Source organism: Arabidopsis lyrata (genome assembly GCF_000004255.2).
Source record: "Arabidopsis lyrata subsp. lyrata unplaced genomic scaffold ARALYscaffold_6, whole genome shotgun sequence".
NCBI classification, from domain to species: Eukaryota; Viridiplantae; Streptophyta; class Magnoliopsida; order Brassicales; family Brassicaceae; genus Arabidopsis; species Arabidopsis lyrata.
This window is the reverse complement of record NW_003302550.1, coordinates 12,112,964-12,129,101: the sequence shown is the minus strand read 5'-3', so window position 1 is coordinate 12,129,101 and position 16,138 is coordinate 12,112,964. Positions and strand designations below refer to the sequence as shown.

The 16,138-nt window shown below is 30.5% G+C and overlaps 1 protein-coding gene and 1 long non-coding RNA gene across 2 annotated transcripts; one reads left to right on the top strand and one right to left on the bottom strand.

Moving 5' to 3' along the window:
- The first annotated feature begins 6,734 nt into the window (after positions 1 to 6,734).
- On the top strand, positions 6,735 to 7,865 carry LOC110227727. The gene is made up of 2 exons (XR_002331417.1): positions 6,735 to 6,891; positions 7,453 to 7,865. It is a non-coding gene; the product is annotated as an uncharacterized LOC110227727 (long non-coding RNA).
- Positions 7,866 to 11,890: 4,025 nt separating this feature from the next.
- LOC9310383 (pectin acetylesterase 10) lies at positions 11,891 to 14,971 on the bottom strand. Its single transcript, XM_021020203.1, has 12 exons — positions 14,287 to 14,971; positions 13,976 to 14,058; positions 13,755 to 13,884; positions 13,612 to 13,685; positions 13,404 to 13,490; positions 13,193 to 13,317; positions 13,035 to 13,095; positions 12,891 to 12,944; positions 12,719 to 12,796; positions 12,524 to 12,629; positions 12,282 to 12,427; positions 11,891 to 12,171 (listed from the first exon to the last, which is right to left on the bottom strand). Exons 1-12 carry the CDS (start codon positions 14,483 to 14,485, stop codon positions 12,064 to 12,066), a joined length of 1,251 nt encoding a protein of 416 aa, XP_020875862.1. The 5' UTR covers positions 14,486 to 14,971; the 3' UTR covers positions 11,891 to 12,063.
- Between the last annotated feature and the right edge of the window lie 1,167 nt (positions 14,972 to 16,138).

Genomic DNA, 16,138 nt, shown 5'->3' with positions numbered 1-16,138 from the left:
GATGTACTTTTTTTCATCTCCTTGCTTATGACTTAGACCTTAATAGAGTTTCATATTTTTTTATTTACTTACATCTATATTTTTACTTAGGGAAAACGATATCACTGATCAAAATATTAAATAACAAGAAAATAAAATAAACATGCATGTCTCGGTCGTGGTGGATGGTCTTTTTTTTTGTTTTAAGGAGAGGTTAATAGATCCTAAGTTGGAGTGGAGACTTCTTCCTGGAAAGTGATTTCGGACAAAGAGATGCATGCGTGAACAATGAACCGAAAGAACCATAATTTTTTTTATATTAAAACATATGTAGGTCTCAAATATAATATAATATTCAAATTCTGGTAGATTTTTGGATTACATGTATACCGATCATGTTAGTATTTCAAAAAATTATGAATAGTTTATGAATATTATAAAAATTAATAATTTTTTTTTTTTTACAATATTCTCTAATTAGAGTCGTTGTTCTAAAAATCCCGCGTACCTCTGATTACTTTCCGTTTAATCGCTAGGTTCACCATATCCGCCTCGATTTAATGACTAATTTCTTAAAGTAATCAATACCTGATTACTCTCCGTCTAATCCGATTATTTTCTACCTAATCCAATTACTCTCCGTCTAATCTTACATATTCCGATTATTTTTAGATTGCAAATATAAAACAAATTTTATTTTTGTTATTCAAATATTTGAATTGGAAATTTCTGGTATTTTACAATAACTTGTGTTCAAATTTTAATAAAATCATAATTTTTTTTAACAAAAATCAGAAAAATTTGTCTCAAAAATACATTTTTATGTGTTTACTGCAATTTTAAAAATAATATTAGATTAATATATTTTAAAAATATTAAAATAACCGTAAAACTAGTTTCCGATTTTAATCCGATTTTTCGATTAATAGTTAGGCTCATACCGAACAACCAACTAGCGCATATTGATTTTTCAAACAAGGATTAGAGCATATGCATGTTTATAAAACTATGAATTTTTTTATACCATAACCTGAACTTGCTGTAGTTCCACTCGTTGTAAGCATAATCATCTCTTATAATTTATTAATATTATTTTAAGAAATTAAACCAGTTGTACGTCTTCAGAAATTGAAGTCAGTAAATGTTATATTTTTCCTATAGAATTTTCTTGATTCAACCTGTTAAGCTATTTCCACTGAATCATGAGTGAATTTGTTGCAAAACGTTTCAACCATATGTATCAAGTCATATTAACAGATCATTTTAGTATAATTTCCAGGTAACTGATTAAATTACTGAAAATTATAAATAAATTTTCCTTATAATCTTAATATTACTAAACTTCATAAAATAATATCTATATAACTAAGTACATTACAGTTGAAATTATTTTTGGTATTAATATTGTTCATACTTGTTTTGAAGTCAGGGATATCATCTATATATCAACTAGATAATTTACCAACAAAAAAAACAAAATATCTATCAACTATATAGATAAATTTACAAAAAGGACAATTCATCTTAGAATGGAAGTCCATCGCTGTCCCCTTTGATACTCATTGTTTTTACATCTCAGACATCGATCTCCCACAGTTTGAAAATGACAGATGAAAATTGGAAGATGTAATATTCAAAATGAGGAGTGAGCATGTGAAAAGACCAATATATTCGTGAGTTCAAGTTTTAATGCTTGAAAGAAGATTAATTCTAGATGTGCTGGTTTCTAGAATTTTAAACTAATTAAACAACAACAAAGAAAAATTGAATTTATTTATTTAGTTATATCTGATTTTTTTTTTTTTCGTTTAATTGTTTGCATACCTTTTTTTTTTTTGCAGCAATAGTTTTCATTCCTTAATTTATCAGAAAATAATGATATATTACAACTATGATCAACTTACAACAAATAAATTTTAGGATCACATAGTGATGATAGTCCAATGGTTAAGTTGATCGTCTATTGGTATATATCATTGATCTTTTTGATACACTATTTTTTTTCTTCTAACTTCTAGGAAAACTAACATACTGTAATAAGCAATTACAAGCTCCACATATTGATCCTAAATTTCGGTTTATGATCATCGTTTGCCATAACAAGAAATAATTCATGCGTATAGAAGAAGGGACCCTTGACCTTGTAAGATGGTGAACGACGAAATTCGAAGGTGGTGTAGTCTTCTGACAATATCCCAATATGTTTCACACGAGTGCAGCTTTTGAGTTGTTTTTTTTCCTTTGAGGTGGACCAAAATTAAAGTTCTATGCTTGCAGAAGCAGGGCCCCTTGTTGCTGACTTCTATAGGGTTGATATAAGGAAAAAAGATACCGAGCTACACGAAGTATAACGAAATACATGGCTACACATGCCAAGTTTAGAAATGTACAATCAACTACACGAACTAAATATATTGCATGCCCACATATACCAACTATATGATGACATGTGATCAACATCACGAACATTTTATTCTGGTACACCAATCATTAAAATCCGGCGATGACCATCGTTGATCGGTATTACAACAAAAATATTCAAAAAAATTATTTTTATTTGTTTTAAAATTCTATTGAATCTTTTATGGTACTGTATAATTAAAGAAGAAATCCCATTCTATATTCAACATAAAGAAATTTTGTATTAATACATTGATTATTATAATTAGTTAGTTTTCTCAATTTCAAAACTAAAATAAAAGTGAAATACAAATAATTAAGCGAATTACTTATTTTTACATTGTCAATAAAAGCCATGCAAGGGATAAGAAAAGCCAGCAAATGTTTTTATTTAAAAAAATAAATAACTCGAACAATTTTACATTTATCGATTTTAGTAAGGACAAATTATGATCCCATGTTACATGTAGGAATATGGATTTTTGGTCATGATCATGGACATATGTAGGCCTGGGCATAAAACCCGAAATCTGAAAACATATCCGAAACCGATCCGAAAAATCCGGAACCAAACCCAAACCGAATTGTCACAAAATCCGAACGGATAATGAATTCTCCTATCCGAATTACCCGAACCGAACCCGATCCGAACCGAAAACCGAAAGGATATCCGAAAACCGGAAATAAAAATTATATATCCAAAAATATTAGTTATATTTAGTTGTAATTTTATAGCAAATAACAAAAATATCCTAAATATCCTAGATTTGGGAAAAATTTTAGTTATATTTGTTAAAATTATACATATTTTAGCAAAATTTAACCAAATTTTAGTAAGATTAAACAAATTTTTATTAAGATTGAACTATTTTAAAGTTTTTTTTTCCCGAAAACCGATCCGAATCCGACACCTATCCGAACCGAAACCGAACCGATGACTCATAAAATCCGAACGGATAATAAATTCTCCTACCCAAATTATCCGAATCCGAATATATCCGAACCGAAACCGAACTGAAAAATCATAAAATCCGAACGGATAATAAACTCTCATACCCGAATTATCCGAATCCGAATATATCCGATCCGAATCCGATTTGAAATCCGAATGCCCAGACCTAGACATATGGATGTGAGTTACCGAGCCTGATGAAAATGATGTGAACAACTATATGGTTTTTCGTAAGCCAAAACCAAAATGCGAGATATATATACTATAGTGATCATATGTATTGTTCATTTTTTATCATACATTTCCGTACTTGTGTTTTTTTTTTCTATCTTCTTCGACATTTTTTATTTTGTACATTGTTCATTGGTACTTTGGAATCAACATGTCAAGTGATCATATGTAAAACGTTATTATTTTTCAAATATTTAACATTTTACCCAAAAAGAAAGAATTACGAGACGAAAAAGTAACTTATTGTGTCGGCTATCATTAGATAGACAGACGCTTATATGGCTTCTCTTGATCTCTTTATGATAAGGAAATACCTATATTTTCGGTCCGACTCTAGTCTTCAAATTTAATTATGATGCTATCTTTTAATTATAATCAATTCATTAATGTTTCTTTCAAATCAATTAAAGTTTGAAAATGATTAGAATGAATGGTGGTAATATAATGTAATATAATGTGTGGTGAGCATCTACATCTAAAGTGATAAGAAAATACAATTTTTGTAAAGATGGTTTAAAATCTACACATGTGACTAATATTCTTACATTAATTCTCATACGTACCAATTCCATATATTAAAGGGATCGGAGAAACTATAATTAAAAAATAGCAGAAAATGATCGCAATTACTATCATGAAAATGTAATAATCATATATCACAACTATTTTAGTTTGTGACCAAAAAACAAGATTTGTGACCAAAACCTATTTGCTGTTAACAATATAAAAACTAAATTTTTTTGATAAAAACGATGAAGTTCAAATATATTTATGTAAATATTTTTATAGACGAAAACAATTTTGGATAAGTAGTTCTAGTTCTTACGAACAAAAGTTGCAATAGTATTTTAAGAAATTTTCAATTTTTAGTATTAGAAATCTCTCTATATATATATATTAATTATAATCATTTCTATATATATTTATACATTTATTTATGGATAGAGAGAAATCGATATTCAAAGCCAGAAACGGGCTATTAAAATTAATATACATACATTGTTGATTGTTGAATGAGAATATAAATACAAAGGATTCTCTAGAATTTTCAAAAGCAAACGTTTTATGAGTTGATCATTTATATTTTGAAGACTTATAAAAAAAAGGCATTTTTTATCCTTACACCTCATAATTTGCATGTGAGCCAAATAATTGAGGCCCTACTTTAATCATGACTTTCATTTCTATATTACAAATCACAAAAATATCACTATAGCTCCATTGTATTTATTCGACCATTGTTGTTTTAAAATTTCTCAACTTGTCTATAAATGTAAAGAGCATGTACATATAAAATATGTATGAAAGGATTTTTTTTTGTATGAGATTTTTCAAAAGGATCGTTGTCGTTTAATATAGAGATAGCGATAACGTAAACAAGAAAAACGAGTTTAGTGATAAAGACAACGATGATGGCGGTGTCAAGACAATATTCTAAAGTTGCATTATTAACCAGTCATGGGGACTTAATATTCAAAACTCGAGGTTGTATATCAATATTTCATGAATGTTGTAAAATTTATAACACTAGATGAATACCCACGTTATGCGTGGGTTTGTTTTAAAAATTGTTAAAAACAAATTATTTTGATTGTTCTTATTTCTAGTTGATCACCCGCTTTACGCTGTGTTTTTTCCGGGTTTTTTTTTTTATTTTGATTTATTTGATGTTATATTTTGATAAATGTAATTTTTAACTATCTAATCATTTACTCATGCAAAGAACAACTACTCTTAGTATTAAAATACATTTTCAACCAACATACTCAACAATGCATAACTCACACAATCCGTAAACAATTTTTGTCCTAAACCAATTTTATAGATGGTAATGTTGGGATTATAGAACCTCAAAAATTTGATGACCTTACGTACTCCTCACCCTCAGTGTCATATATAGATCAAAAATTTAAGAGAAAAACTTACTCAAACTATTAGCTAATCCATTATAATATTATCCACTCATACTTTGAGTTAAGATTACAAAAATTAGTGAAAAAACGTTGGAGTATATAAAACCAATTAAATAATTTCATTGAAAAAACATATAATAACAAAATAAATTAGTATTAGTAGAAATCAATATGTAAATATATTATTAACTTAAGCAACATGTTCAAGTTTTAAGTTTAAATTAAATAATTCAAATAAACTATGAAAAGAATTATATATTTAGTTATTTACAATATTATTAATATAATTAATTAATTAATTAAAGTAACATATTGGATTATCGGTTCGGTTTGGTTTAAATCCATTTGAGTTAATTGAGAAGGAAGATAACTGAATGGTTTGAGGCTAAGCTTGAGTTTAGTTTGGATCGGTTGAAGTTCAGTTGGTTCAGTTTGGTTAAAATGCCCACCCTATTTTTTGCAAAAACAATGGCCGCAATATTCGTTAAAAGTTTTATTTGTGAAAGTTGATAAATAATTTTCTTGGTTAACTTACAATACAACAAACACAATTTGTCTACAAAATTTAAACTTGTAGAAAGATTTCTAAGAGAGTGTATGTTTTTATAAAACATGTTAAATAGAAAAAATTAGTTGTTCTTCTAAGAAATATAAAAAAAAGAAAGATATCAATCAAAAAGATAATTAACTATATAAACTCAAGTATTTGTGTTGAAAACAATCGAGCAATATATGCATTGTAGTACTTTTAAAATGATTACGTGTTTTGTTTCTTTCAATAGAGAGCTCTTACCATGAGACTTTCTCAAAAATTTTAATATAAATTTTTTTAAAATGTGAGATAAGAACTTTTGCATTTTTTTTATAAATTTTTCAAAGTCCAATGGTAGGTTCTCTAGTGAGGTTCTCTTATGAAAAAAAAATTTATTAAAAATTTTATTTTATAAAACTTAATGATTATTACAATTCATACAATATTAAACATACATGATTTTCATAGATGTGCATATAAAAAAAACAGAATAAAGATTAATTGTAATTTGGGTTGACTGATTTTTCAGCCCTATACAAATTGCAATCTCAGCTTTCCAACCCAAACTTTTTGCTTCTGAAAAAATCACCACAAAAAAGTTTAATCTCAAAGTAACTACATGTACTTTCGGATTCATCCTTAAAACTACGCCTCCAATTGAACCGGCCAATAAACTGGTAACCACATATCCCGGTTTGATTTAATTCAAATTTAACCAAATTTAAACCTGATTTTGACCCGAATCTTCTTCCTCTTCACCCGATTTTGATCAGAATTTTTTTTCTTCTTCTTCCTATTCATTCCCAGTTCGATCGGAGACAAATTGTGCCTGGCGAGATAAGCATCTTATCAAGATTTAATTGATCAATTAATCGGCAGGCACGGTGGGTGTTTCCTCTTTTCGTTTTTTCTTGAGTGGTGACTCTTTGTCCTTTGATAAAATGATTAATTTTAGCATTCTTTGGGATCATTTGTTAGACTTATTTTCGTTGATGGGTTCTGTGAATTGGGTACCGAATTATTCAGCTTGTTGCTTCATTTGGAGATCCTCTTGACACACTTTGCTATTGATTTTCTTATTTAGGATCTTTTATTGCTGCAGGCTTTTGTCGTCGTTGTATGATTGATTTGAAATCCATCCATATTAGTATTAGGTTGTATTTGCACTGATTAGATTAGAACATTTTTTTTAATTGAAAGAAACAAAATTTTCCGGTTCACATTTGATCTTTCTAGATTTGATCATTCAAGCAAAGATGTCTAAATGTTGAATTGTTGGCGATAGATCGAATCCGTTCTTCTCATATAGTAGTGTTTAAAGGCTTTTACTTGATCCATTTTGAAGAGGATTGACTTTGGACATGTTTCATTGTTTTCAAATTCATTCTTGATTCGTGCTTATAATGTTGCATTAACTCTAATATTATCATTTCTTTATTTCACAGGCTCAGAGAATACTTGCAAATTTGATTGTGATGGGTTTTGGGATTATTGGTCGTTCTGGAAATGAAGAGGAAGAAGAAAAAAAAAATCGGGTCAAAATCGGGTGAAGAAGAAGAAGAAGATTCGGGTCAAAATCGGGTTTAAATTTGGTTAAATTTGAATTAAATCAAACCGGGTTATGTGGTACCGATTTATTGGCCGGTTCAATTGGAGGCGTAGTTTTAAGGATGAATTTGAAAGTACATGTAGTTATTTTGAGAATAAATTTTTTTGTGTTGGTTTTTTCAGAAGCAAAAAGTTTGGGGTGAAAAGCTGAGATTGCAATTTGTATAGGGCTGAAAAATCAGCTAACCCTTGTAATTTTGATTCGTGCCAAATTTTTGCCATATATGTTCAACCAAATGAGCTTTCTGTTGTTGTTGATGCATATCTCGATTTCTAAAACAGGGTGTACTTGTCATATTATTTACCTTCATTCATGTCTAAAGCCTTCTCCACTTTCATTATATCCTAAACGACATATAATATATATTTGGGAAGCTTGTATTTTCTGAACTAAGCTGCATTAGAAGCGGATATGCATAAGCGTTTGGAAACAAGAAAACAAGTTTTTTGAAAATATGAGGAAACGCGTACTACATATAATATATATATTTATTGAATGGATTTACTCTACACTAAACATTGGATATGTATCATAATTCAGAAAATTTTAAACCAAACGAAATACATAACATGTAGAATAATAAATATAGTCATCAAAAGTAAAAAATTGCATTGCTAACAATAAAATATTTTTGGATGTCTTAATAAAGAAGGATAACGCACATAAAAATGTGGCCATATAAACAAAAGAGTGAATTTGTGTAGAGACGTTATTTGGGATAATAATTAGGAAACCAATATTAGTGAGGGGCTTCAGAGACAACGTTGAAAAAATAGTTGCAGTAGTTGGCAATATTTACGAGACAACCAGTCTTTTTCCTTTTCACTCCAAAATTTCTTGTTTTGTTTGTGCTCTTAGTCATTGTCGTTGGTAATAAATCTACTGTTTCTCCATTGTTTGCAAAAAAACTCTAGCTATCTATATTGGTCTTTTCTTCTTCCCAGATCCACTTACGTCTTTACCTATTTTCTTAGATACGGTTTGGACATTCACAAATCTACATAGATCTATACTTTCGTGTTTTCATGTTCATAAGTTTTCTTGCGGGTCCATTAACTGTTCATCCCCCTCGTAATCCACATCCAGCAAGACCAACCTTGTTCTGTCTCCACATGTTCATGTTTTTAGCAATTCAAGTTAATACATGGATATTCACAATTGGATAAGACTCATTATTTGCAAACGTAGAGCTCTATATTACATTGGCTATGTTACCTTCGAGGTATGTGTCATCAACCACCGGTGCTGCGTCCCTAGCAAAAGTTTGCACAGGTATTTTAAGCAAACGCAACATTTCCGATAAAGGTATCACCACAGTGTGCTTGGTGTTGGGGTTTGAATAATAAACACAACGCTGTTAGAATAGAGTTGAGAGAGATATGAACATAAGATCTGCATCTATACTTTGTAGATCTATTTGTGAAGATCCAAAAAATATTTTAGATTCTTATTTGTATCGTGAAAGTTATCTTTTCCGATGAATAAACAATGGCGGTGTGAATAATAAACACAACACTTTTTTTTCTTTTCAGTTTGAATGAATTAGAACAGAGTTGAGAGAGAGATGAACATGAGAATAAGAGAGGTGTGTGGGGCCCCATCCGGTCCGGCCCGGTCCGTAAAAATTCCGAGCCTATATTTTAAAGCCCGGCCCGGACCTAACAGGCTACATGGCTTTTCCGGGCTTTTTTGGGCTTTTCTTCCGACAACAAAAAATAAACTTATAATTTCTAATATCTCTTAAAAATAATATATATACTAAACAAGCCAATCAAAATTTAAATAACCACTAACGCTAATTTAGTTTTTTAAAAAAAGAGTTAAAATCAAATAAATTGTTTAAACTTATACAAGATAAAATATAAAATCAAAATAATTCAAATTAGCTAGTAGAGCTAATATTTGCTTTTCCGATTTATAGTAATACACAACAAAAAAACTAAGTTTAGGGTTTCCAACTCTATCAAAAAATTTTTTTACAACAAATCTTACAATTAAACGAAAATATTAACAAAAAAGGTCAAAATATTTTTTAGAGGGCTTTTCGGGCTACCCCGAGCCCGGCTGGGCTAAGCCCAAAAAACCCTTTAGCTCGAACGGGCTTTACCCGAAAGGCCCGATTTTTTCTGGACATATATTTTGAAGTCTGAGCCCGCTATTTTTCAAGGCTGGACCGGGCTACCCCGCGGGCTTTGGCCCTAATTGACATATCTACGTGGGGCCATGAGAATGAGAGAGGAGCATGGGGCTAAAATCGGGAAAAATGATAGCTAATTATTATCATTGTCTTGAGTCATATGGCCTAATACCAAAAATTTAAATAACCCAAAAAGTAGCGTCTCTCACCCAATTATCTCTAAACAAAATTGGGTTTAAAAGAATAAAAAAAAGTAAAGCCCAAATATGGCTTGTGGTAGTTCGTCGGAGACGACTTGAGAAGAAGAGTCTTCGATTAGATATTTAGATCTAAAACTGAAACAACCGAGGACAACTTGAAAAGAGGAATCCAATGAATCATGGGCATTCGATATTTTTCTTCATGAGTTTAGGAGAATTTATATGATTTGGAAGAGGCAAGAAATCACATTCACTCACCAATAAAAAACTAGGCGGGGAAGAAGAAGAAGAATGTTGCGCTTCCAAGTCCGAATCGAGCGCTTCCATCACGATTCCGGTCGCTTCTGGTTACGAAGCGAGAATCGGAGGTTGGACGGCTTCCCGAAGAAAAAAAAAACACAAGAGGATTTTTTTTTGTAAATTTAATCAACCAATCATCAACTGCCACGTGTGCGGTTCTCTCTGATTCCCAAATCTCTTTTAAGAGAGCCGACTCTCTGCATAATTAGCCCACAAATATTATCACATAAACTTTCCATTAGAGATGCTCTTAGAAATTGGTTATGTTTATGTTTAGAACCGGTCCAATGTTTTTAAGAACCCTAGTCGCTAGAGTACACTTGAACTTCGGGATATCTTTAAAAGAAAAACCATATTTATGAGATTTTTAAAATATCTATGGGTCTTGGGCTTCTGCACTCTTATCCCACTCACTTGGACTAGACCTAGTTTTGTTTGGTGATATTGAAAGAAATTGTAACTGAAATCAATCTAAATTGTATTTACCTTAATTAATACTAATTAAAATAATACTCCCTCCGTTTCAAAATATAAGGTGTTTTGGAGAAACTTTTTTGTTTCAAAATATAAGTCGTTTTCAAGTTTCTATGTAAGTTATATATTATTTTAATATTTTATGATTATTTTTATTATGCAGTCTCTTTTATGATTGGCTGAACTTTTAAAAAGTATATCTTCTTAATCAGCGTGCTTTTAGCTAAAACGCCTTATATTTTAAAACGGAGGGAATATATATTTAAACATAGTGTATAAAGACAATTTTATTGTATTCTATGAAAATAAAAATAACATCAAAACTATTTAATTGGTATACAATTTATTTTATGATTTAAAAATTAAACGGGAACCACTTAAATTTTTTTTGTGCAATGTCATTTTATGATCATGCCATTTTGATGATCAAAAACCAAAGGATTGTATTGTTTAAGTAATTTCCAACTTATTTTCGGTGTTGTAACCGGCATAATCTCTTGGTTTTGTAACCGTGTTTTTGGTGAAGGTCCAAAAGCCAAACCCCAGTTAGAATTTAATGATAATATTGAAAAGAAAAAAAAAATAAGTTTCTCTTATCCCACTAGATTTCCACAATTTTAAATTTTACCAATTAGAACTTTTATTTGTTGAGGTTATTAACTCTTAAATTGTTTGATTGATTTGGACCATTCTTTCTTCGGAGTTGTATCTGGTAATAATACGAGGACAACATTAGTACAAATCACTAGATTATAAATTCCTATATGGGACTAACCTTTTTTTTTAAGAAGCATTTTCGGACTTGCCTGGAAAGTTCAAACAATGTCAATGGGTTTACAAAATATTTTTCAATGTGTTTTATTCCATACACTTTTTTATATTTTTACAAAATATTCCATACGATATATAGAGTTACAAAGAGTACTAGGGATTACATCAAAGGATAAAAATGGAAATATACATATTCTAACATGTGAGGAGACACAACAATTCATTATCCAATAATTTTATGATCATGCCATTTTGATGATCAGACACCAAAGGATTGTATTGTTTAAACCAATGTCAATGAGGTTACAAAAAAAATTTCAAAGTTTTTTTTTCCATACACTTTTATATCGACCCAAAAATATTAGTTATGAAATTTGTTACAAACACAATTGTTGAAGAAAAACAAAAGCCTTTCTTCATTATATCCAATCTCTTTAGGAAAACTATTTTCCAATGAAGATTGGTACGTACAAAAGGATACAATACAACAAGATCACTGATACATAAAAGAATTGAAACTTTTTGTTCACTTCTACTTCGTATAGGAAAAAATAAATGAGATCATTCATCTGAAGACCAGATTGTGGCAACTCCTATCACACGGATATGGACAATCTATTAGCTTCACTTCAGCTCTATCAAAATACCAATCTCCAACCGCTATCGCAACAGCCTAAATCGCAATTTTAAAACGTTAAGAAATTGATTATTTCAAAATTCTACTTATGCCTCTATTGTTGGTAAATGTAAACACATAAATTGTTGTGAAGATGAAGTGGTTACCATTTTGTGGATAACAGGAGAATCATCGGCGAACCAAGTGTCTTGTCTTTCGGTTTGGCAATGAGCAAAACAAGAATTGATAAACAAACCGTTCTTTTTCAAATTCGAAAAACCCCTCACAGCTCTCAACATTTGATTTCTAAACCCTGTTAGATAGGACAACATCATAAGATAATAATGAGGTTGAGTCATTTTGAAAATGATAACTTCTAAACATTTGGAATTTTTCAGGTTCTTTCGACCTTGCAAGAACCGGATCTGTGCTGGGGTGCATCTTCCATGGTTTAATCTGCATTCATGCCAATAACCACTAGGATCTGCACTTGGCGGAGCGATACTACTTTGAATCTGTTAAAACAAACCAAAATGGTTACTTTTAACAATCTCTATTAGCATAAAACATGCATGGAGTTAATTTCTAGAGAAGAAAGTTATACCTGCCAAATATCATAAGCTGCATTGACAATAAAAAGAGGAGTTTTCATCTGACTGATCAAGTTTTGAGGGAAGAAACACTGTCCCCAATTGAAACATACAGAGTTTACGGGTTCGCTTTTGCGATAATATATACAAAAAAGAATCGATTAGACTAAAAGAAGAAGAGCTTACAGAGGTTGGATTGAGATGGTTAGTGCATAAATGTGGCAAATTGTTCTTCACTCCCTGATTCATTACCATAACATCAAAATGTTAAATTAAAATTTTTTTAATTTATAAAGTTTATAATATGAAGATTGGTAAACAATATCACACCTGCAACTGCACAACGCCGTTATATAGGTTCCTTATCGTGTGGCCACCGGATACATCGGGCCTTTAATCACAGAAAACAAGCGATTTAGTAACAGATAATCAACTGATTTTTAGCAATAAAAAAAAAAAAGAGGAAAGATTCATATGAACTAACTTACGTGTCCAAGAACAAGCCTGCATCACTTAAGCATTTGACTCTGGTATTTCCTGAAAACAAGTTTCTGAATTCGTCACAGCGTAAAATCACTGCTAGCCCGCCTGCAGAGCATCCAGATAGAAGTGCCTGAAAGAGTATTAAACAAATTTAAAAAACTGTTTCATCAATGTATAGAAAAGACTATTAGCAAGAGAAGGACAAAGATAAAACACCTGTTTCGCATTTCGCATTCCCTTTGCTTTCAAATCGTCCATTGCGGCTCTCCATATCTTCTCTCCTCTAAACTGAAGCCCTGCAGCCTGAAACATTACATGTTTAAGAGAATGAAAAGAAACAACAACTCAAACCCCAAAACAGAGAAAGCATAGAATCAAGAAAGTGAAATGTATGATCTCTAGATTCATCGGTATCAATGAGAACCTTGTTCTGACTATCTCCACTGAAGGAACCACCATCGCAATAACGAAGCTTAACTCTATTCCAGTTAAAAAAATCTGCAAATGTAAATGAATGAGCTATTGTTTCTTCAAGATCATTACTAAAAAAAGCCTAAAGAAAAAGACCTGGATTTTCTTGAACTTTATTACTAAGTATTCCTGTAAACTGTATCTGTTTCTCCATATAGTTAGAGGAACCACGACGCGACTTCTTTCGGTATACACAGTTCCTTATGTTGTCACACCATCCTCCTCCCTTTCCACATTCCCAATTTCAACACACATTCAAATTTTCAGTAACAAAACAATATTAAAAACAGAAACTTCATTTATATTCTTTTGCTAACCTCTAATTGAATGAGCCAGCTATTGTCTCCAGATCCATGTCCACGATGTAAGTGATATCCAGGCAATGTTCCATCCAAACAAACTGTAATTAAGACACACAGATCTTAGATTCAAACACTGTTCTGTTTTTACATTTTTTTCCAGTGACATAAAATTCACATTTCAGATGCACATAACACAATGTACCTCACGTTCCAAAATCAGAAAGCAACACATGAGTGATAGTGTGGCACTAATATATGATAAACAAACAAACAAAAATCATTTTTTGTTGAAGTAAAAAGCAGAGAGAGATAGAGAAAGACAGTACCAGCTCCTTTGGAACCAGCTCCTCTGATAAGTGTGAGACCAACCATTAATGGATTGAAATTGGAACTAAATTTGGAGAAACCAAACTCTAATTCTTCAATGTGATCTAACTCAGTGACATTGAACTCAAAATACCCTTTTGCTTCAGTCACCAGAATCATTCCTGCAACTACAAACCCTAACAAGAAAAGCTTCCTCATTGCTTCTAAGAACTGGGAATGGAGAAAGAATGGTTAAAAGTAGAAAAAAAGGAACAGACTTTAGAAAAAAGGATATAAAACAAATGCAGAAACTGGCAATGTGTTAGTGAAAGAATTGATCTTTGTGTTCAGCTTTTAATGAGAAAGAAGAAGAAGAAGAAGAAGAAGAAAGAGACAGAGCAGAGAAGTGCAGTGAGTGAAGAAGACTGTTTTAAAAAAGAGTTTTCATGGCTGGATTCACGTTTAGAATCTCGATTTTCTTGATTAATTAATTATACTATAAAGTTATAATTATACTAATCTTTGATTTAAGAAAACTAATCATAATTAATTTAACTCTCATAAGACAATGAGAGACCATCTTTTTTTTTTACTAGATTTTGGTTCATACTTGAAACACACATCAACATACAAAAGAGGTAACCATAAATACAAATTATGATTCTATCTTTATATTTTTTTTCTTTCATTATTTGTCTTTTTGGTATTTTCTAAATCACGCATTGGAAAGTATTATTTACTCAATTGATATATTGAATTGTATTATTTATCTATGATTTTTTATTCCCTACACGTACCAATCTATCTAATGATTTCCAGGAAGCAAAATAAAATCATGAGCGATAATTACGGAAGTGGTAATCATGTAATTTGGATTTAAAACATTCTTTTAAGATATTTCATGTTTTCAACACATACTAATACTATCATTCTATTGATTGAGTCTGAAGTAATCAAGGATATCAATTAATATACAAACACTATTTTGTCAAAGAGTGACAAATAAAAATCCAAACTATTAAAATTCAATTTATTTTCTGCACCAATAGATCCTGCACATGAATATAGATCTCTTAATTTTAATCATTCTTTTCAAATTTAGTAATTGTAGAAAAAGAAGAAGGTTATTCTCTCGTTTCCTTGCCGAAAATAATAAACTCTTTGACTAACCAAGAAAATGTCACAATTTATCGGTTTGAAACTAATGGATAGGAGAGAAGAAGGAAGAAAGTGGTGGGGGCTATTTGTAAATCCGATGCACATGTTACGCTCCGACAAAACAAATTAAATTCACTACCGAAACGGTACGGTGCTATCGTCCACTGAACTCTGTATTTTTTTCTTTTGTAACAAGGACCTTTGTTTCCATTTATTTGCGTATGTGCCCCCAGTCACGGGATTTTAAACATTTTACACATTTTTTTTTTTTTGTTGCTAAAGAAACATTTTACACATAATTCAATCACTGATTCCTACTTTTGAAGTTTGTAAAACTAATAATTTTCCAAATATCTTATAATCAAAAACATGCATTCAGTTTGTATTTTCTTTCGTCTGTCACTGTCACATGGTAAATTTGCAAATAAACAAGAAAAATTGTTCTCTAGTTTTTTTTTTGCGTTTTCCGGCTATATCTTTTAAGTGAAAGTTTTAAAATTTAAACAATGTAGTTTCTTTTATCTATTCTAACATTCTTCTTTTTATGCTCGATGCCTCCGTATGAGTATCACATTAAATTACATAAATTTCATGAAATTTAACTTTTTCTTATATAAAACATTATTAACTAAAATTAATTCAACCAAATAGGAAAACATAATGCTGAATATAAATTGTCAAAATATCAACAAATTTAAATGTTTTCATAAAAAC